The sequence below is a fragment of the Balaenoptera ricei genome, chromosome 13 (genome assembly GCF_028023285.1).
Source record: "Balaenoptera ricei isolate mBalRic1 chromosome 13, mBalRic1.hap2, whole genome shotgun sequence".
NCBI lineage: Eukaryota > Metazoa > Chordata > Mammalia > Artiodactyla > Balaenopteridae > Balaenoptera > Balaenoptera ricei.
The window spans coordinates 68,042,375-68,066,477 of record NC_082651.1 but is presented as its reverse complement, the minus strand read 5'-3'; the positions used below and the strand labels follow the sequence as shown (position 1 = coordinate 68,066,477).

Sequence of the window (24,103 nt, the reverse complement as noted above, 5' to 3'; positions counted from 1 at the left end):
ATTTCAGAAGACTGTCATTAACCCAAAAAGAATTCCTGTACCCGTTAGCAGTCACTCCTCATTGCTCCCACCCGCTTCCAGCCCTGAGTAACTGATCTACTTTCTGTTTCTATAGGTTTGCCTATTCTGGACATTTCATATAAATAGAATTATATAATATGTGGTCATTTGTGACTAGTTTCTTTCACTTAACATAATGTTTTGAAGGTTCATCCATGTTGTATAGCATGTGTCAGCATTTCATTCCCTTTGTCACCAAATATTCCATTGTGTGGATATACCTCGGATAACCACTTGAGTTATAGTCATACATAAGTTTTTGTATGGACATATGTCTTCAGTTCTCTTGGGTATATACCAAGGAGTAGAATTAACTATGTTTAACATTTGAGGAGCTTCCAAATTGTTTTCCACAACAGCTACACCATTTTACAATTCTACCAGTAAAGTATGAGGGTTCCAATTTCTCCACATCGTCGCCAACCCTTGTTATTGCCTGTGTTTTGATTATAGCCATCCTAGTGGCCGTGAAGCACTTTTTCATTGTGGTTTTGATTTGCATTTCTCTGATGGCTAATGATGTTGAGTATCTTTTTTATGTGTTTATTGGCCACTTGTGTAGCCTCTTTAGAGAAATGTCTATTCATATCCTGTGCTCATGTTTGAATTGATTTGTCTTTTTATTGTTGAGTTGTAAGAGCTCTTTATATGTTCTGGACACAGTACCTCATCAGATACATGATTTGCAAATATTTTCTCTCATTCCAAGGGTTGTCTTTTCACTTTCTTGATGGTAACATTTGTTGCACTAAAGTTTTAAATAAAAATTATATAATTTATATAAATTTACTATATAAAAATATAGTCCCATTTATCTATTCTTCCTCTGTCTCTTGGTCTTCAGGATTTACTCCTATGGTTTTTTCTAAGAATTTTATAGTTTTAGCTCTTACGTTTAAGTCTGTGATTCATTTTGAGTTCATCTTTGTATATGATGTGAGCTAAATATCCAGCGTCATTCTTTTGCACGTGGATATCCAGTTGTTACAACACTATTTGTTGAAAAGACTTTTCTTTCTGCAGTGAATCGTATTGACACCCTTGTCAAAAATCAATTGACCATAAACATACAGGTTTCTATCTGGACTCTCAGTTATATTCCATTGATCTCTCTGTCCATCCTATGCCAGTACCACAGTCTTGATTATTATAGCTTTGCAGTACGTTTTGAAATCGGAAAATGTGAGTCCTCCAACTTTGTTCTTTTTCAAGGAGGTTTTGGCTATTCAGGATCCCTTGAATTCTACATGAATTTTAAGATCATGTCAATTTCTACAAAGAAGCCAGCTGGCATTTTGATAAGGATTGTTTTTTCTCTTTATAGATCAATTTGGGAATGTCACTGTTTTAACAGTTTAAGCCTTCCAGTTTATGAACAGGAGATGTTTTACATTTATTTAGGTCTTCAGTTTTTTTCAAAGATGTTTTTAGGGTACAAATTTGCACATTTGTTAAATTACACCTAAGTATTTCATTTTTTTGGTGCCATTTAAAATGAAATTGCTTTCTCATTTTCATTTTCAGAATATTCATTGCTGGTATATGTAAATACAACTACCTTTTATATATTGATCTTTTATCTTACACCTTTGCTGACCTATTTTCTTAGTAATAGTTTTTTTAGTGGATTCCTCAGGATTTTCTGCATACAAGATCATGTAATCTGCAATATAGTTTTCTTCCTTTCCAGTCTGAATTGTTTTTTCTTTTTCTTGCCTAATTGTCCTGACTAGAACCTCCAGTATAATATTGAATAGAAATGGCAAGAGTGGTCATCCTGATCTTGTTCTCTATTTTAGAGGGAAAGCATTCAGCCTTTCACCATTAAGTATAATGTTAGTTGTGGGTTTTTCATAGATGCCCTTTATCCTATTGACGAATTTTCTTTCTGTTGTTGAGAATTTTTAATCATGAAAGAGTGTTGGGTTTTTCAGCTGCCTTTTCCAGTCTATTGAAATAACATGGTTTTTGTCCTTTATTAATATGGAGTATTACATTAATTGATTTTCAAATGTCTAATCAACCTTGTGTTCCAGACATAAATCCTACTTGGTCATGGCATATAATTCTTTTTATATATTACTGGATTCAGTGTGTTAGTATTTTGTTGAAGATTTTTTTCATCTATATTGTTGAGGTACATTGGTCTGTAGTTTTCTTGTGATGTCTTTGGTTTTGCCAGAGTAATACTGGCACTTCAATAAGGCTTTAAATAAGACCTGATACCTCCTAAACCGAAATGAAGCCTTAAAGCATACAAATGGATAAAAATTAGTATACACTGGTAATTGTTAATTATTAGTTATCAAAATTTTAGATTTGTTGAACCACTGACTATATAAGCCATTTAATTAATAAATTGCACTTAGGCATACCACACATTTTCAAATATAACATTCTCCAATTTTTTTAAATTTGTGTTTCTTGATGGAATTTAAAGTTCTTCATGAAGCTCACAATACATGTGAACCTGAACCGTTATGAATTTGAAAGTTTATAATCTCTGAATTATTGGTAAAATACATTCTGCTTGATTTTTCCAAGACCCCAATTAATCATCCTTTCCCTTCCTTTTTTTAATAAATATTTATTTTTATTTTTTTAAATTAATTTATTTATTTTTTGGCTGCATTGGGTCCTTGTTGCTGCACATGGGCTTCCTCTAGTTGAGGCAAGCGGGGGCTACTCTTCGTTGCGGAACGTGGGCTTCTCATTGCTTTGGCTTCTCTTACTGTGGAGCACGGGCTTCAGTAGCTGTGACATGCGGGCTCTAGAGCGCAGGCTCAGTAGTTGCGGCACACGGGCTTAGTTGCCCCGTGGCATGTGGGATCTTCCTGGACCAGGGATTGAACCCGTGTCCCCTGCATTGGCAGGCAGATTCTCAACCACTGCGCCACTAGGGAAGTCCCTCCCTTCCTTTTTTTTGAAACTAGTTTCTCAAAAGGCACTTAATCTCTTTATATCACTTGCAGGCCTTAGAGAAACCACAAATATATTTGCCATCCCATCAGGATGTCAGGTGTCAGCTCAGACAAAATTCCCCAAGCAGTTTGCACAGAACTTTACTCTTTTCCTGGTTGGACCCATTTCTATTTCTAAACCACCATACACTATTTAAGAAAGGAGTTTTTGCCATAGTCATTTTATAGGCTGGTAAATGGAGGTGAGACACCCAGAGTTAGGGAAATCAATAGACTTGAAATGATGGTAGGGAGAATAAAAAGCAAAGATTAAAGTTCAAATTGTTTCAAAGAAAGAAATCCGTGGACTTGAGTCAGTATATAAAACATACTATATATAACCATATTGGAATGGAAAGGGGAGAGGGCAGACTGAGAGAGATGACTTCAAAAGAGACCCCCAAAGTTTCTGATTTATAGTGACAGCTTTGACAAGGAAGAGCAAGCTGGGAAAATGCACCTGGTGGGCAGGAAGGTAAAAAATTTGATTTAGTTTTCGATGTGGAATCACAGAACGTTAGACCTGGAGAGACTTAAGTGATCCAGCTCCACTCATCATTTTTTTTTTGAATTTTTTATACAATTTTTAAAGGTTAGTTTTGATGATGACTGTAACCTTGGCAAACCAGCAATGTAGCTGAAGTACTGTTATCAAATTCTACTGTTGACTAGAAAGGTTCTGAGTGTAAGAAATGCTCCTTTAGCTCAAAAGGGAGATGTCGAAGACATATTAGCACTAGCTGAGACTTTATTCTTAGACATAATTAAAAGAGAAAACTTCTAATTAGAAAAGAATAGCTTGTTTCCCTCTGTAATTTGATGGTGCTGAACTTGGCCCATCAGTACTCCTGAGCTCATTTCCCAGGGTGTACAGTGTCTTTGAACTCTATCAGCATGAATCTCCCTGAGTTCTGCCTTGTTATAATTGCAGTTCGGAGTCACTCTGTGCTCCTACAAGTTGTAAAGCACTAGATGCAGTGAGTGGCACAAAGAAGTATTATATAAGACATGGTCCCTACCCCAAGTAGCTTATAACCTAATTAGATACTACATAAAAAGATACAGAGCATGTCATATCAGTAGTTTAGTATTACTTGCATAAACAGGCAGTAATGCTTGAAGATCAACAGAGAAATTACTGTGAGCCTGAGTGGTCAGAGAACACTTCACAGAGGAGATGGGATTGGTCCTGCCTTGATGGAGTTCTGAGATTTCGAAGAGGCAGTGAAGAGTTAGGAGCTTATATCAAGCAGGAGGAATGGATTGAGCAAACACAAGAAACTATGAGCTAACTGGACTAGAACGTTCCTAAAGGCCTGTTGATTGCTAAACAGTGGAATCCAAACTTGTTTAGCCTGGCCTTTAAAGCCCATTAAAAATCTTTCCCCTCACCATTCCAGCGAGAATGGTTAAGTCGTTGTCCTTCAGATACACCTCAGCCCTTTTTGTAGTTTCTTACCTATCCCTCTCCACCTGTTTATGTCCCACCTCTCCTTGCCACATTTGATGTGATGAAATCCAAGACCACCCACATCCTCAGTGATTACTCCCTGCTCTGAAACCTCATAATCCTTAACTTGTGTCATTCATTTTACTTTAAACTATTTACCACTTTATGAACTCACTCCGTCTCCCCAGTTGGGTTATAAACGCCAGTTCTGCCCCCTTTGCTGACTTCTTTCTTCTCTAGATCCTGAATGTTAGTGTATCTCAGGCAGAGAGAGCACTTTCCATGGGATCACACCCTTCCCTGGTGTGATGTAGTGAAAAGCACAAGGGCTAGAAGCTTTATCCCGGCTCTGCCACTAACTAGTTGGTTGATGACTGGCCAAGTGTTTTGACATCATGGGATTTCAGTGTTCTTATTTGTAAAATAAGAGGGTTGAATTGGGCTTCTCTTTCCCCTGATTTTGACTTTATGTTTTTCCGATTATAAAAGCCACATTCCATTCTTATAAGGAGAAGCTTCGTAAAAGCAGTTGGGAAAAAGTTACAAACCTGCCACCCAGAGGATACACTTTATATTATGATGAATATTTTTTAACTCATATTATGAACACATATATATTCATTTAGGGACTGTAAAGTATGATACTTTCCAGCTCTGAAATCTTATGATTCTCTTTTTGCCACTAAAGAAATCAGTAAGTGTCTTTTTTAAAAAGTCATCTAGTTAATGGTGGTACTGTGTGTGGGTACTTGACTCACAAGTCAGATTAGTTTAAATATATGGCCGAAGATTTCCCATCTCTGATGCTGAGCAGTTACATTTAGAAAGATTCTTTAAGTCCTTTAGGCCCTATAGAGCCCCATAATGATTCCAAATTACCTTAAAGCAGAAGCTTGGTTTCAATGTATATACTCTAGACTAGAATGAGAATGCAATTGAGCACAGTGAAAACTTAATACTTATTTCTAGAAAATTCCCTTTGCTAAAGGATTTGTTATCCTCTCCATACTTCTGTTAAGGATAGAGGTCCTGAGCCAGAAAGACTTTTCTCAAGGTAGAACGTAATTCATGCAGTGAAAAGGGTGGGAGCTTTAAAATCATTGCTGGGGATCCATATGGAAGTTGTATACTTTTAACAGCAAAGTTATTACTAAAAATTACTTGCCAAAAGTGGAAGAATTAATCTCTGATATGTAATTAAAGAAATAGAAAAAGTAGGTAGGGTTTTGTTGTTGGTTTTTTTTTTTTTTCTTTTTTGAGAGCTGCCATCTCTAACCAGTAAATGACTCAGAGTTTTAGGTTTCTACATATTATACCAACAGACATTCTGGGTTTTTTTCATTACTTTTTTTTTTTTTTTGGCTGACTGTGCGGTGTGCAGGATCTTAGTTCCCCAACCAGGGATTGAACCCGTGCCCCCTGCAGTGGAAACACAGCGTCCTGACCACTGGACCACCAGGGAATTCCCTTTTTTATTACTTTTAAAGGGAGTTTTCAAAGAGATAAAATTGTTTGCAGTTTCCCTAGGAAGATTAATCTGAACTGGAAATAGACAGTATCAGTTGAGGCTTCTCCAAAATAAAAATTGGTAATTTTAAATGCCTAAGAAAGTATAGTAAAGTTTCTATAAACTCATTAAAAACTTGAAACCTCATACCTACAGAGCGGTGTTGTGTCTCAGTGTTCTTTAGGTATGTCTTTTCACTCCACGTTGGAATATTTTGTTCCCTTACCCTGAAAAGGTGGTTCACTTGGCATCAGCTTTGGCATTTCTTGGCTCTAGGAGTTCCATGGTGGCAGCCATAAAAATTGATTAATGAATTACATTCTCAGAAGAAACCTATGATCTGTGGGTGCTGTCCAGTTGCAATAAGATATGTTCTTTATGCACCTTTTGAAGTGGAAATGATCAAACATTCAGCGCAGGGCTTCAAAGTGCCAGTTACCTGCTGATTGGCTTTTTTTTTTTTTAATATTTCTCCTGGATATTATTTATTTATTTATTTATTTATTTATTTATTTATTTATGACTGTGTTGGGTCTTCATTTCTGTGCGAGGGCTTCCTCTAGTTGTGGCAAGTGGGGGCCACTCTTCATCGCGGTGTGCGGGCCTCTCATCATCGTGGCCTCTCTTGTTGCGGAGCACAGGCTCCAGATGCGCAGGCTCAGTAATTGTGGCTCACGGGCGCAGTTGCTCCGCGGCATGTGGGATCTTCCCAGACCAGGGCTCGAACCCGTGTCCCCTGCATTGGCAGGCGGATTGTTAACCACTGTGCCACCAGGGAAGCCCTGATTGGCTTTTAATAAACTCAGGTATTCACAGATAGAAGCTATTTCTCTTACCCGAGTAAAAGACAGAATTTATGAATTAGGTTAGCTATGTAGAAGTTTCAACCCATAACTCACAAATTACTAATTCATTCACGAACATGTTTAATTAGAAAGAGATTTCAGTGATAGGTAAAGAGTCGAGATCCTTTAGTTTTTTATCTTCTACCTTGAATATACTAAGGCATGTTAAGCAACATCACTAAATATTCTTTTTTTAAAAAATTCTTTTAAGCCCTTTACTGTCTCCTAAAATTTCTTTTTTTTTTAATTTATTTATTTATTTTTGGCTGTGTTGGGTCTTCATTGCAGCGAGCGGGGGCTACTCTTCATTGTGGTGTGCAGGCTTCTCATTGCAGTGGCTTCTCTTGTTGTGGAGCACGGGCTCTAGGTGCACGGGCTTCAGTAGTTGTATTGCGCAGGCCAGTAGTTGTGGCTCGTGGACTTAGTTGCTCTGCGGCATGTGGGATCTTCCCGGACCAGGGCTCGAACCCGTGTCCCCTGCATTGGCAGGTGGATTCTTAACCACTGCGCCACCAGGGAAGCCCTAATACTTCTTTTTATCTGAAGGGATAGTGGTCTCTGTCCAGATATTATTTATAAAGCTTCAAAATTAAAAGGAACTGTCGTTATGATTGCTGTTACTGAATTTAGTGGTGGACTTTTTCCCATCTGAATAATTAGAAACAAAACTTGCTGCTCTTTTGTCCCATCCAGTTCCATGAGATTAAGAGTGATTTTATTTTTCTACTCTTGTTCCATTCTTGCCACCCCAACCACTTCTTCCTACACACTGCACTGCTGCCACGTAATTCTTGCTAAACCTTTGCATTTGTCACGTTCGAGACTTATCTTCTATTTGTTCATTTGTACGTTCTATAAATGTTTATTTTAGTGCCTGATCTGAGCCAGGCAGTGCTCACCTCCAGACTCCTCCAACTAACTGCGTGTGCTGTCCATAACCTGCCCTCCTCTCCCTTATCTATCCTTTAGTTGTCCTTCCTTAATTCCCAGTCTTTGCTTTGTACTCAGTATCTCACCCTACTCTTCTGAAGCACCATCTCTTCCTTCAGGTGCTCTTAGAACAGGGTCTGATAAGAGTCACTTATTCTGTAGTTGGATTTAAGTCATTGTTTTACCTGTCAAGAGGCTTTTTACATTTTGACTTTTCCTGTAAATGTGAATGAAGAACTGTTTTTCAAAGAACTTAGAGCTTGCATGTGCAGGTGTTGGGGGTACTGGAGAGGAGGAGTGCCCCCTGCTGGTCCCTTTGAACTCTCACCAAATGAATGGCCCTCTGCCTTTCCCTCCCACCATCATACTGTCCGTGCTCCTTCCCACCTCCATGGCAGTGCAGCTGTCACTCCTCCTGCCTCAACTGCCTCTACTTCTTTTCCCTCAACATTCAGCTCAACTCATATTCTACATCCTCCCTAAAGGTTTTTCTCTGTCTGCTATTCATTTCCCTTCTGTGAGTTCTGCTGTATGTAGTCACCATCGGTGAGATTGGCACTTAATCGTTCTTTGTTTTAATTGGCTCATTTCCTTTTTCCTGGCTCTAGTGTAATCTTCAAGAACACTGATAATCCTGTCATTTTCTATTTGGACAGTGCCTCGCAAAGAGACACCATTGGCATTCAGTGAATACCTAAATAGAAATGAGAACATGCCTAGGCCCGTATAAGTATATTTATATTGTATCTTGCAACATTTTGCACTCATCCTTCGTTAGAAAAGGGAAACATGTCCAGCTTAAGGGCATTATTAGAATTTCTTTATTAAAAGGAAGAAAAAGTCAGCAACCTTTTTTTTTTCTATAAATGCTAATATCTGAGAAAAATTTTGATTTTTTACTTCTTAACAGGTGGTTTGTTCTGGATGCAGAAACCAGAGATCTAGTTTCTATCCACACAGACGGGAATGAACAGCTCTCTGTGATGCGCTACTCATTAGGTAGGCAGATTTACTCCCACTCCTGGCATTTACAGCATTTCTCTGTAATTGCATACTTTCACTTCCAGTAAAGCTGACTACTTTTTTCTCTACTTTCTGGAGTTGTTAAGTATTGAATATGTTTCCCCCAACATTAGATTAAATTCTGCTGCAGGAAACAGCAAAAGATCTGCTAAAGTTAAACAACATTCTAAATCATCAAGCAAACATAAATTTAGAACAAACTGTTACAACTGCATTTGCAATTGAAAACAGAATACAGTGCAATCAAATCCCATTTTTTTGGAACTACAAATACTTAGAACTTTGAATAGGTACTGTATTAGGCTGAATGTTAATCTATTTAGCAACCTTTTCTTTGTATATAAGATAATAGAAAATAAATTATAATAATATTCAAAATATACAAATTTTATAGGCCCTTCAAGTGCTTTAAAATGTAGTTTGATTTTTACTGGTTACATAGTAATGATTGGTCTGTTAATTAGATAAAATACTCAGCAACTGATGAATTTAATCAATTCGTTTAGCTACTTCTTTTCATACTTTATTCAAAATGTTAATTAAGTTTCCATGATAGTTGGTTCCTTTTTCCCGCTATTAATATGGTTTTGAGCCACATAATTCTTCCCTGGAGTTAGTTCGAGTGACATTTTCTTATATTCAAAAATATATTCCAGTAGTTGTTGGATCAGTGTGGAGTCCAAATGATCTTTTTGATTTCTTCTAAGTCATTTCAGAGGAAGCTCAGAATGCTATTCTCTGTGTTGAACAAGGAAGGAAAAGTATTTGCTTCAAGCTGTAAGCTTGGCAAGAGTTGTCTTGAAGCAGAAAAGGTTTTCTGTCTTGGTTTGGCTTTTTTCAATGCTGTAATAGCAAATAACTACTGCAGATGTAGCATTTAAAACCCAAAGATCAAATGGACTTTATTGACCATCTGTTACGTGGTGAGTACAGTGGTCCTTTGTGAGAGAACATGGTCCTTTCCCAAGAGAATGGACCCTGTAGTTGGAGAGATCATATGTCCTCAGCTGAAATGAGCAATTGTACACTCAGCTTGCCATATGAATACTGTATACTTAGACCCATAAAAGTAGGTTAACCTCCCTAGGGCCAGTCTGTCGCTAACTAGGAGGAGATGAGACTAAGGGAAGAGTCCAAGACCCGTGAGCATTTCCAAGAAGGGATTGTGTACTCAACCAGATGACCATTTGGTTTTCAAGTATGTTTAGTGATGGAAGGAGTCATTCATTAAACACCGAAGAATAGTTAAGTTGATGAGATTTAACAACATTTGTAAAATATCATTTGGTGTAGGTCCAGTAAAGTGACAGTAAATAAACCTATCGATGTATTTCTATAATCAACATTTTTTCCTGTTTCATTCCAGATGGCACCTTCCTGGCTGTGGGATCTCATGACAACTTTATTTACCTCTATGTAGTCTCAGAAAATGGAAGAAAGTACAGCAGACATGGAAAGTGCACTGTAAGTAGTGAAGTAAATCTATAAAATTGTTAGAAAATTTTACTTCTGTAAAAAGAGAGTTAAATGTTTACATTGATGTATCACCTTTAAACTTAGCAGATTTAAAATTTAATCTCTATCTTTGAAACTGAAATTACCTGACAGTAGAATCTTGCAGTTCCCTGTATGCTCTAGAAAGGTTTCTCCTTTGATGAGAGTTTAATATTGTTACCTCTCTCTCTCTGACTACTAGTTTTAATGCAGTTTCTTAAATCAAAGCTATTTCCTTAGGAAATCCTTAGAAAATAATGCTTTTTTAAAATGGAGTGAGTCAGAAATGGAAGGGTATCTCTAACATTTTAATCTCAGTGTCCCATGATCCTGCCCATCCTTGACACTCCGCAATTTCCTAGGTGACCTCTCTAGCACTAAACATAGTTTATATGGAGATTTGTCTGTATTAAGAGAATTAATAGAAGCATATTTCCTTTAATTTACTGCATTTCTGATTGATTAGTTTAGCATTTTAAGATGAAGATTAGATTCAATTCTAGACATGGTGAGTACTTATCTTATGGCAGGCAGTCTGCTAACTAGGGTAATGTTCTAGGCACTGGGGATATACATAAGATTTGCTCATTGTCCTCAAAAAGTACACATTCAAGCTGATAACAGGATGAGAAAGGCAGGAGGTATAGCATAGTGGTTAAGGGCATAAACTTGGGATCAGACTACCTGGATTTTAACTCTTGTTTCACCACCCACAAATGTGACCTTGGGCAAGTTATTTAAACCTTCTACTTCAGTCTTCTCATCTGTAAAGTGAAGATAGTAGTACTTTCTACTTCACTGGATTAAAACAAGTTAAGGCATATAAAATACTTACAGTAGTGCTTGGCAAGTAAGAAGTACTCAGTATATGTTAACTATGAATTTACAGAAAATGAGGTAGTTTGGTATCTATATTACCAGTCAATTTAGGATTAGCAAATTACTTGATGAATTAGTGGCACAGATCCTTTAACAGTCTTTTTTTAAAAAATATTTATTTATTTATTTTATTTTTTTTGGCTGCGTCGGGTCTTGGTTGCAGTGTGCGGGCTTCTCTCTAGTTGCGGTACGCAGGCTTCTCTCTAGTTGTGGTGTGCAGGCTTCTCTCTAGTTGTGGCACGTGGGCTCTGTAGTTGCGGCACACGGGCTCTGTAGTTGTGGCACGTGGGCTCAGTTGCCCTGCAGCATGTAAGTTCTTAGTTCCCCTAGCGGGGATTGAACCAGCATCCCCAGCATGGGAAGATGGATTCTTAACCACTGGACCACCAGGGAAATCCCCCTTTAACAGTTTTTATCACAAAAGAGTTTTAGGGGAATGAATAAAAGAATGAATTTTTAAAAGTATATACATAAGTAAAACCCAGGCCATTTTCTATTCAGAGAAGAGACTTACTGCTTTTTTTTTGTTTATTTGCTTTTTGCTTTTTTGGGGGGCGGGGTGTATTTTGTACCATGTGCTAAAACCAGCCTATAAACTGATCTACAAGCAACCTTATAGTTTTATAATTTATCCAAAATATTTTTATTTACTTTGACAAAAATTATGAATCAGTATCCATTAATTTATTTAAATACATCTTTTAATCGATTTATTATCTTAATATTTGGGAATAGTAGTATAATAGTGCCTCATTGTACAGCATAATCAAATGAAATATTCCACTGAAAGGAATTTTCAGATTACTTAAGTTTACCCTACCAGGCACCAAATTTTTCTTAATTATTTTTTACCCCAACCTTTTTAAAAAGTCCATGTCTTAATAAACAGAGCATTATCAAATATAATTTAATCTTGTGGAATCATAAAATTTTACAGGTCGCACTATAGCACTTAACTTAGCTCAGCTCTCATTTTACGGATGAAGAGACTGAGTTTCAGAGAAGATAAATGGCTTGTCCTTGGTCACATCTTGACATAGTGGCAGATCTGGGGCCTGAACCCTGTTCTCGTAACTCTTAGTAGAGCAGACTTCCCAAGATACAAAAAGGCCTCAGATTTTTCAATGTGTATATCAGTGTACTGTGCTTTTAGAGTACAGCAACTGATGCAGAAAGGAAAGAGCAGTGTTGGACACTGGATAATGAGACGACCTTGGAAGTGTTGAGAATTGCCAAGTTTATCAATTTCATGACACTTTGCCTTCTCCAGTTAGGCAGCTTTTATCTTTAGAGCATATGAAGTATTATTATGAAATATCTTCAGGAACTGTTAAAGCTTATAGTACTCTTTGCGGCTGTAATGAAAGGCTCAGCTACTCTGCTTTTCTAATTATCTTCTGTTCTGTGCTTTGCTTCCAGCTCTCACTTCTCCTTGCTGTCTGCTTCCACCAGCTGGTCTTATAGTCTCATATTAACTCCTTTTATCTGTTGTCTGCTATGATACAGGACAGACAAAACTGGGTTAATGCTGGCTCTGCTGCTTACTAGTTTGCAACTTTAGGCAAGTTAATTAACTTCTCTGAGTCTTAATTTTATTATCTTAAAACTGGAGATTATAATAGTTCCTACTTTTATAGGATTGTTGTAAAGATTAAAATGTGGCAACTGGACCTACTCTCAGAGTTCCAGATACAAATGCTGTTTTCTATTTTGTTTCCAATATTTCCTGTTACTAGTTAACATTTAAGTGACGCTATAGCTTCAGAAACATACTGGGCTTAGAACTTTAGGAAGTGTCCCTCTAATAAAGTGTAACCAAGCAGTTGAAACTGTCCCTGAGTGCCAGCGTAATAGCTTTGTGTTTGACTCCAATTCCTGTATACCTTTTAACACTGCTACTCAAAGATCTTAGCCCAGGAGATGGAGTGTAATGAAGTTGCAGTGGTATACTAAAAAGCATTACAAAGTCTGTTAGAATAGGCAAGAAGTGCTGGTAAAATAAGTGTTTTTTGGTCAGGATTTTGGTGAATGAAAATATATATAAAGAAGAGAAGAGTAAAAGACTTTTAAAACTGTCTACCTAGAAATCTCCAAGAAAATTACCCATAAAACTAATGCAGTAGGTATTTCAATGTTACCATAACAGTTAGGAATTATATTGCAATACTTGGTGGCTTCAACAAATGAGGGATGTGTTCCCATTTAAAAGAAGTCATCAGGGACTCCGGATCCTTCTTTCTTGCTACTCCATCATGCTCAATAAGGTGCTGCTGGAATTCCAGTCATCCCGTCCTAGTTCTAGGGGGACAGAGCAAGGGGGAAAAAGACACTCTTCCTCCTAAGTCGATTTTTAAAGTTTTCCTGGAAGCCCCGCTCAGTGACTTCTGCCACCCATAGCTGCAAAAGAGATTAGGAAATAACAGTGTTTTAGCTGGGCACTTAAGAGAATGTGGAATGGATAAACTATGCTCTACAGATCTACAGTCTAAAGATCGGATTGGGTAGGCTACACTCTACAGTCTACACTCTAAAGGTCAGCTTTCTCTCACACCAGCAAAGCACGTCAAAAATGTGATGGGAAAAAAATCCTAATTGCAGTAGTAACAAAAAACTGTAGATGCTTTGAGAATAGACCTAGCAAGAAAAGCACAGGAAGCTATGTGAAACATGGCTGAAACACAAACTAAGAAATGAAAAAATAGACATAACATATTTCTAGAAGAAAAGACTTCATAAACATGTCTGTTCTCTACAAACTATTCTCTAAATTTGATGCACTTACTTAAATTTTCAGCACAATGTTTATGAGCTTGATAAAATGGTTCTAAAGTTCATCTGAAATTTTCCTCATACCACGAACTATCACAGTTGGCTGGGAATAGGCAGATAGACTAATGGAACAGAAAAGAGAGTCCAAAAACAAATCTCTGTTTATATGGAAATTTACTAGATAATAAAAGGTATTTCAAATCAGTAGAGAGACAATGGACTCTTCTCAGCCTGCATTGTCCAGCATCACAGCTACTAACCACAACTTTGTTTACGAAATTAAATACAATTCAGTTTCCTGGGAGCACTGGCCACATTTTAAGTACTCAGAAGCCGCAGGTGGCTAGTTACTTCTGCATTGGACTGTGCAGATACACATTTTCATCACTGCAGAAAGGTCCATTGGATGTCACTGCCCTAGAGGGTGAGGGGACACACGGATACCTACTTAGGAAAAAAGTTAGTGCCCTAACTCAAGGCCTCTGTACTTGTTTGAAAACTCCTCAGGTAATATTAATATACAGCCACGGTTGCAAACCACTGAGGCACATGATGACCTTCCATGTGATTAACAAAGATTCAGCTGAGATATTTCTTATTTTTCCAGAGTTATTCTTAGGCACCATCACTTGTGATTGTTATTGTGGTTATACCATTCAGCTGCTTAAAGGCAGTGATGAAAGTACCAGCTTAAGAGTACTCTCCTGTTTCTGTTCAGCGAGGTGTACTTTTTGCTCTCAGCTGTGTCTGTGCCTGTGGGGTGACGTTTGAGGGTGTTTCCCCCCAAGTCTTGTATGTACCCTTCGTGGCCTAAGAGTTGGGTGAGACAAGGACACTCTGAGGTGGTTCTGGGAAGGCAGCACCATAGACTCCCGACAGACAGTTGCATCTAATCTTTTCTTTGCTTATTTATTGGACTCCATATCAGCGAAAAAATACTCACTTTGTATTCCAATATAAATTGTTAACTTCCCCCAAGGTCTTTGCTAAATTTGGGGGCTTTTCCTACTCGAGTTCTTTTTGAGAATACTTTATATTGATTTACCATCTAAATATGTTGTGTCCAACACAGATACGAATTACATCAATGTTATGTATCCATACATTGCTTTTGATGCTTTTCTAAATAATGCTATTAAAGTCTTTTCACAAAGATTCAAACACTTTGCCATGATTAATCTGGTTAAATCCTTCATTCATGTAGCACCAGTTTTCTTATCTTAGAAGCCTGGCTTCTCTAGATTCCAGAGCCAGGCATCAGATCCATGAACACTATGAAAAAGATCTGTGTGAACCCCACCCTCCTGCCATATTCAGAAAATACCCAAGAACCACATGTGTCTTTCTGGCATTGAAATTGATTTCTTGTTAAGTTGGGAGGTCTCCCACATGCCTAGCAAGTGACTCCCAACCTGTTTGCTGACATACCCAGCTAATCTCCAGTGACTTCAGGAAGTTTTACAGGGTCTCAAATTCACATAATTTAAATTCATTTAAATGTATAAATGTGGGTATTTGCCATGCAGCACTTTGGTGGAGATATAGCTCCAGAGAGGTTTTAGGATATGTCATTTGACTTCAGAAGGCTACTGGAATGATTAAAATACTTTGTGAAAATCATTGAAAACTATACCTAAGGTATTCTGAATTTATTAACTTTAAAAATAAAAACCATGTGAGCAGAAAGCTAGTAATTCAAAAAGTACAATTGAAATTAAATGTTTTAATACAGAGTGCAGGAGATAAAAGTGATTTTTGAGGCTCTGTCAGCTTTGGTGTAAACTGTAAGACCTGTGTGATTTATCTGCAGTAGTTTATTGGAAATAATCAAATGCTTACATGTGAAGCCAACAAAATATGGCATTTGGTAATTTTTTGTTTGAATTCCCGGTGTTAGTAAAACCTAAGCAGAAAAAGATCACTGTCCTCTTGTTTAAGGAGTCAGATGATTATTGGATCCAGCTGTTTGGAGGGAGTGTGATGTTGGATAACTTTTCCCAAAAAATATTCTTTGGAGATAGGAGTTTTTTTAGGAGACCTCCATGTGCCATGGGTACTGAAGAAGCAGCCCAGGAAAATTGTACTCTTTTTGTACACAACATGGAACCAATACTTCATTATCAGAAAGGAAGTCACTCTAATTAGGGACACTAGTGACTTGAAATAAGGCCCGAGGTTGTGGTATCTGTTTCAGTGTCTTTTAAGAGACTGTCTTTCTTGGAAGTGTAGCACAGGTAGTACTTGGTGCTGGTATCAAAATGGAGAGACCAGCAGGATACTCTCACGTTCCAAGTGCTTACCGTTTCCACTGTGGTCAGATCTCTTTAGTTCCACAGTTCTAGCTCCCAACAGGATAGTGTGGAAAAGAACCAAAGACCTGTTCTGAGCCCTGTTCAGTTCCAGAGGCCGTGGTACTGCTCTCTCTACTTCAGGAATTCCCAGTGAATGGCTACTCAGAAGACAGGACTGGCTACTATGAGACTATTTATCATTCAGAACTCTAAATGCTTTCTAATAGTTGATGTGTTCCTTCCTAGGGACATTCCAGCTATATCACACACCTTGACTGGTCTCCAGACAACAAGTACATAATGTCTAACTCGGGAGACTATGAGATCCTGTACTGTAAGTATGAATGCTCACATACGGCTGAGATGCGCCCGTCAGGGGCAGTAAAGAGCAGGCTGCGAGGCATCTGCATTGCGCAGCTACTGCACGCTGGCCCCTCTGACCTGAAGCAGCACTTGCCACTCGGAGCTGGCTAAGGAGTGAGAACCTCACAGTACTGAGTTCACTTAAATGTCATGAGAAATTATTCAGGGGGACTGATCCTGCTCTGAATGGTTCTGTATTTAACAGCTTTTCCTGGAGGCAGGAAGGAGCACAATGCATGGGCATTTATGCTTTTTAAAGAAAAAACAACTTCAGTGGGAAACAGTTTATAGTTCTATAAACCGTGTTAAACACTTCCTTTTCAAGTGTGTCTTAATATTTTCAGTGTATGGATTATAAATACAAGTAAACGTGGCTAGTTTGAGTCAAGGTGCATTTTCAAATACATTTGTACACAAGCACTATGATTATACTTCCTGTTTCTAAATTTAAAGGGGACATTCCAAATGGCTGCAAACTAATCAGGAATCGATCAGATTGTAAGGACATCGATTGGACGACATACACCTGTGTGCTAGGCTTTCAAGTCTTTGGTAAGGACATTGCACTTGATGGGAAAACGCGATTTGTGCTGTTTTTATGTATAATACTTAAATTTCTAAATGAAAAGTAGTCTACATGTGTTTTTTTCAATTTATTTTTTATTGAAGTATAGTTGAATTACAATGTTGTGTTAATTTCTGCTGTACAGCAAAGTGATTCAGTTATACATACATATACATACTTTTTCATATTCTTTTCCATTATGGTTTATCACAGGACATTGAATATAGTTCCCTGTGCTATAGGACCTTGTAGTTTATCCATTCTGTATATACCAGTTTGCATCTGCTAACCCCAAACTCCCAATCCAACCCTCCCCCACCCTCCTCCCCCTTGGCAACCACCAGTCTGTTCTATATGTCCCTGATTGTTTTTTTTTTGTTGTTTTTTTTTTAATAAAGATGCAGAGTGTATTTTTTTTTAAATATCTTTTTTGGAGTCTAATTGCTTTACATTGTGTTAGTTTCTGCTGTATAACAAAGTGAATCAGCTATACGTACACATATATCCCCGGATCTCCTCCCTCTTGCATCTCCCTCCCACCCTCCCTATCCCGCCCCTCTAGGTGGTCACAAAGTACCGAGCTGATCTCCCTGTGCTATGTGGCTGCTTCCCACTAGCTATTTTATATTTGGTAGTGTATATATGTCTATGCCACTCTCTCACTCCTGTTTCATAGATAAGTTCATTTGTGTCATATTTTAGATTCCACATATGTGATATCATATAGTATGTCTTTCTGACTCACTTCACTTAGTACTCTTTAGTGTTATCACTATTAATGCACAGTTCAGAGAAACTGAATGTATTAGGATTGAACCAATATGAGGTTTGTTCTCTGCAGAATTCAGCAGACTTTTGGTCCCCAATAAATATGAAAGACAATTAAAAAGGAAAGGCATTTACATAATAGTATAGATTGCCTTTCACAGTTTTTTCCTCCAAGTGAAAATTGAAGCTTTCAAATTTGTAAAGGCATTTTCAAAATAACAGCTTTATTGAGATACCATTCACATACCATATAATTCACCTATTTAAAGTGCACAATTTGGTGGTTTTAGCATATTCATAGGATTGTGCACCCGTCATCACTATCTAATTTTAGAACATTTTCATTACCCCAAAAAGAAACTCTGCCCATTAGCAGTCACTCCCTCCCTCCCCCTTCCACAACCTCCCAGCAACCACTGATCTTCTTTCTTTTTCTAATGATTTGCATATTCAGGACAGTTCACATAAATGGAATCATGTACTATGTGATCCATCGAAACGGACTTCTTTCCTTTAGCACCAGATGTTCAAGGTTCATCATGTTGTAGCATGTATCAGTACTTCACTTTATGGCTGAGTAACATCCCTTTGTATGGCTATACCACGTTCTGTTTATCATCAGTTGATGGACACTTAGGTTGTTTCCACTTTTTATTACAAATAATGCTGCTATGAACAGTTTTCGTGTAGACATGTTTTCATTCTCTTGGGTTATACCTAGGAGTGGAATTGCAGGGTCAAATGGTAACTCTGTGTTTAACCTTTTGAGGAACTGCCAGACTGTTTTCCTAAGTGGCTGCACCATTTACATTGCCACCAGCAGTGTATGAGGGTTCTGTTTTTCCACATCATTGTCAACAGTTGTTATTCTTTTGCATGTGGGTGTCCAATTATCCCAGTACCATTTATTGACATATAAAGGCATTTTTAGTAGACATTATTTAAAGATAAAGTGTGGAGATCATTCCTAATCTCATGTTTTGGACATTTCTAGAAATCTGTCCTTTGACAGTTTTCTCAGTCTTTGCCAATCTGTAGGAATCCTTCTGAGAAAGTTAGGATTAAAAAGAGATGTTATACTCAGTAATTAGAATATTGGATATGGATGTGGCACCAGTACCTAAAGCAATTCCCAAAATATTAGGTATTTTTCCTTTAACAGTGTATCTCTGCCTTCTGAAAAGTTGGACTCTCTCCTCCACTCTCATGGTAGATCTGAACATTTCTTTATGCTGTGTGCATTAGAAAAATAATCCATTAGGGGTACTTGTTCTAAATACAGCTGCTGCTGAGATGAAGAAGCCTACCAGGCATGGAAGAAATTAAAACAAAATAACCCTGACTAGTCCATAAACAAATTCATTATTCTGGGTGAAGCTGAAGCAGTGGCCAATAGCTAGTAACTTACCTTGTTATTTTAGTGAAACAAACAATATTTACTTATTAAGAGATGTCAGTCAAGAAGTGTTTCATCTTTAGTGAATTTACCAAAAAAAAAATTGTTCTCTAGAGCAGTACTGAACTACAGGAGGCCAGCATCTCAACTGTTATATATTGTATATTTTTTAGTCTAGTAGAGGTTTGTGCTAATTATGTTGAACATGACCACCAGTGCCTCATAATGATTCAGAATAATTAAATTTGCTGTGTCGACCTTTGGACATAAGTAATAGTTTATGGAAACTCCTATGGATAACATGATAGACTAGTGGATGGCCTATACATTTCCATTAAGAAAGAATCTCTATGAGGTTTTTTTTTAAGTGCCTGCCTGAAAGGGAGCAGAGTCCACTCTGAAGAATTAGTGCTGTGGCATTGTTTCTGCACTTTGCTACAGAAATAACTGAGAATTTCCCCTCCAACTGGAAACTTTAGACAGGAGGAGCTTATTGTCAAGGTGAGACAAGCTGAAACTAAAATTATTTATTAGCACCACCTGCTGGTTACTAGTGAGTATTTTTGAATCTTAAAGTTTTAAGTCTTAAATTTTCCATCTTGAGGTTATTTCAGTTTATTATTAGATTTTGGATAAAATGTCATCATTTGAAGTATTAAGCCACTAAGAAATCTTTAAGGGAAATTTAGCAGCTAAGAGTTTGAACACGGATGAAAATTAAGATTCTAAAATAAACACACGTAGCATGGCAGTTGTATTTTTCAGGCTAATTTTTCTACACCCCCCCATGTTTCCATATCAAAGGTGTCTGGCCAGAAGGATCTGATGGGACAGATATCAATGCACTGGTGCGATCCCACAATAGAAAGGTGATAGCTGTTGCTGATGACTTCTGCAAAGTCCATCTGTTTCAGTATCCCTGCTCCAAAGCAAAGGTAAAATCAACTTAATAAAAACTAGTGTTATAGGGCCTTTTGTTTGGGGATAATTTTTGTTTGGGGATATATTGTGTCAATGGTGGGAAGATATTCATAGGGTTACTAATTACTGTCTGTGATACTACAGTGCATGGGCGGAGGGAATAGGGCCATCTGTAAGCATCCAAGCAGGCAGTGCTTGTCTTTTCCTTCCTCATTAAGGTAAAGGAGAAGACAGAGAAGCCACTTGATGGTGTTTTATTCATTTTTGTTCATTGTCCTTTTTTTTTTTTTTCATTTTGATACCTTGGCAGTTTTAAATTTCTTCTAAACATATTAAAATATTTTATTTTTGGTACATGATCAACATTATGACTCCTAAATCATGTATAATCTTTCCAACCTAGTGAATTCTCCCCTAGCCATCTCAGTAGAATAGTCACTAATAAACCCTAACAAGTACGCAGAAGAGACATTTTTTTTACAGTCTGAAAGTACAGCTGTCCAATTACTTTGTTTCTCCCATATAAATAGGTATTAAAAGGAAATCACTGCTAGCTTTATTCCTCAGAGTCAATGACTTGTGGTTTTGATCTGAATTACCTGTTTCACAAACTGAATGATCTCCCTAACCTAGTCACCTCCATTGCTGTAAGTAGGCATGTGAAGAAGGAGTTTAATTTTCCTATCTGATTTATTTCATGTAGGCTCCCAGTCACAAGTACAGTGCCCACAGCAGCCATGTCACCAATGTCAGCTTTACTCATAATGACAGTCACCTGATTTCAACTGGTGGAAAAGACATGAGCATCATTCAGTGGAAACTTGTGGAAAAGTTATCTTTGCCTCAAAATGAGATTGTAGCTGACACCGCGCTCACCAAAGCCCCCATCTCTTCCACTGAAAGCGTCACGCAGTCAGATGCTCCCACACCACCTCCTTCCCAGCCCGTAAACGAGGCCGCTGAAGAAGAGAGCAGGATAAGCAGTTCTCCCACGCTTCTGGAGAACAGCCTGGAGCAGACTGCGGGGCCCAGCGAAGACCACAGTGAGGAGCAGAGTGAGGGGGGCAGCGAAGACCTCGGTGAGCCTGCCTGTGAAGAGCCAGCCCCCGAGATGAGTGAGGGGCGGAGCGCAGGCGCTCTTCCCGGGGACCAGCGAGACCCTTCACCCCTGCCCTAACGCCAGGACTTCAGTGCGGCTCGCTTTTTCCTTCAACTGCATGATGTGCTCTTGCGATAAAGTTCAGATAACAGGCCAGAAGTGATGGAGAATCACTATTGATGGAGATTTTGGTTTCCACGTAATCTGTTTTCAGTAGTCTTATCTTCCGTCTCTTAAATGCAGTCGACCTAAAGGTTCGGTTTGATGTGTGCTGAAAATTAACCAAACTTAATAGTAGGAAAAGACTGAAACATTAATTGTGTCTCAGAAATTACTGTGTACGTGAGTGGTATGATGTTAATACTGGAAACAAAAACAGCGGTTGTATAGATTTTAAATAAACCCCTCATTATCTGAGCAGGTTTTCTTCAGGAACAACCAGAGGCATCACAAACACTGTTACTCATCTGCTGGCTCAGACTGCTACTTTTTTTTTTTTTTTTTCCTAATGCTGAAAATCAGAAAAACAAAACAAAAACCAAAAAAAACCTTCTCTTACTGAGATTCCCTCCCACCCCAAATGTCTAGTGGAAATTTTTTAGTCAAGAAAAACTTCATTAGTGCCATGAGCAGTGGTGTTGCCTTCTTAAATAACAACACCCTTTTCTTACATAGCCAGCAGATGTCCAGATGTGCTTGTTAGTCTACCATGTAGGTGCTGCCTTTTCTAAGTCAGAGTGAGGAACAGTCCCTTAATTTCCTGTGCGCAAATCTATTTTATCTTAGAACTAAGAAAGCAGTGGTTTGTTAGAGAGCTTTTAATGTATATTAAACCATTGATACTCCGAAATAATGGATTCCTCCAAGGATTCCTTTACTGGCCTAAACATTTTCAAATGTTTGGCGTTCAAGTGAGTGAACAGAAGAAACCGCATGCCTATAAAATTAAACTTGGCTAATCTTAGCTTAGCCTTCATCATAATTTGCTCCTTCAATAACAGAAATATTAATAAAGTTTAAATGATTGAATTGGTGCTTGAAATTCACTGGTTTAGTTGTAATTTTTATACAGATTATTGAGGGATAAAATACTCAACAAATTGCAAATTCTTTTTTATGTAAGTGTGAATAATAGTCAGGCATTTTTTATAAATTGCATACTTAACAGACCTGCTACACACAGTGATTTTTCTCTGGTGGAGTTGCTTTAAGCCTTGCAATTCTGATGTGGCTATCCTCTGCTGTTTGGGGGCAGTGCATGTGTTATTATGCATTGGATAGTTGTTTTTTTAAGTTTTGTCAGATTATGTTTTTCTTAAGTATGTGTTTCCTATTTTCAAAATAATTACTGACAAATATGCATTTCCTATATATTTGTTTATACTTTGATTATAAAAAGACTTTTATTTTTTAACTTGCAATGTTTTGATATCTTTTTTTTTTTTTTTTTTGGTTAGATCATGTTTAGAAACTTTGGATGAGTTCAAAAGTCTTAAGTATGCAAGTGTTTACGTGACTGTGCCATTCCAAAGTGCATCAGAACTGTCATTCCCTTCTACTGTCTTCTCAGGAGTAATACAAATCAGGTATTTCATCATCATTTGGTAATACACAAACTTCAGTGAACTCCCAAGGACACTCACAACATTTGTATTCACATGCTGTATGTAAGGGTGTGGGTATGTGTGAAGGGGTGAGTGTAGACACTCACTCTGTGTGTGTATCTCTATATAAGAAGATATGCGCCACATTGAAAATACTCAGTGTGTTATCTCTGTGTATAGATATATGTCCATGTATTTCTCTTTCCTCTTGTTTACAACTGTTCAAAAAAAAAAAAAAACCTCAAAGTAGTTCTCTTCAAAAGAAGGGAGGTAGACTCCAAGCAACCCATCATTTTTCAGTATGTTTGTTTGTACATAATTATCAGAGAGCAGCAGTAGTATCAGGCATATATATTTGCCTATTAGCTGTGGTGACTGAATCATCAGGTCGGCATGTGCTATATACCCTGCAAGAAAAATACTATGAGATGAACAAGTAATTCTAGGAGAAGAAAAAGCATTTCGTTAAGTACCTGGGGGATACCACTCTCCATGATAAGCAGGGAGTTTATTTGGGGACATCAGTCACCTTTGGGGTTGCTGTGTACCATGAAATTTATATTCGTGATATCTTGGGTGGTAGTTTCAAAAGACACTACTAATACGCAGAAAGCGTTCCAGCTCTCTACTGCTGGCAACTACTGTTTAACAGTCAATTAAATCTGTGATAATGGTTGGAAGTGGGTGGGATTATGAAATTGTAGATGTTTTTAGAAAAAAAACTTGTGAATGAAAATGAATCCAAGTGTTTCATGTGAAGATGTTGAGCCATTTCTATCATGCATTCCTGTCTTATGGCAGAAAATTTTGAAGATTAAAAAATAAAATAAGATGTTTCATTTGTCTCTCTAAATGTGCCTTGGGTCTTTTTTCATTTATGCTGCTAGTGTCCGTGACTGTCCAATCATCAGAAGACATGACAGTTCAGAAGGACACATTTATCAGTCAGTTGACCACTGCCACTGCTATGGATACAGCTATTCTGGAGTGACAGACACCATCTCATGATGTTAGAGGAAATTACTTCTGATTTATGCTTCCATTTAATAGGGAACAGCTTTGTTTTAATTTATTTCATGTCTACACTCTCTCCAGTGTTTAACGTTAGGTAATCCTGGTGATCCTGGTTACCTGCCTGACCTGCCTCCACTGCCTGCCTCCCCGGTGTAGCCTGCCGGA

The 24,103-nt window shown here is 37.8% G+C and overlaps 1 protein-coding gene across 3 annotated transcripts in view; it reads left to right on the top strand.

The window, feature by feature from the left end:
• Positions 1–23,777, top strand: part of EML4 (EMAP like 4) — a 165,536-nt gene extending 141,759 nt beyond the window's left edge. For 2 of the 3 annotated variants that reach the window (XM_059943502.1, XM_059943501.1), the window contains 6 exons: positions 8,663–8,751; positions 10,142–10,239; positions 16,455–16,542; positions 17,025–17,123; positions 20,105–20,235; positions 20,925–22,767. In XM_059943502.1, coding sequence (XP_059799485.1) covers positions 8,663–8,751; positions 10,142–10,239; positions 16,455–16,542; positions 17,025–17,123; positions 20,105–20,235; positions 20,925–21,398 — 979 coding nt within the window. In that variant the 3' untranslated portion in view covers positions 21,399–22,767. The other variant, XM_059943503.1, reaches the window with a different exon arrangement.
• Positions 23,778–24,103: the final 326 nt, after the last annotated feature.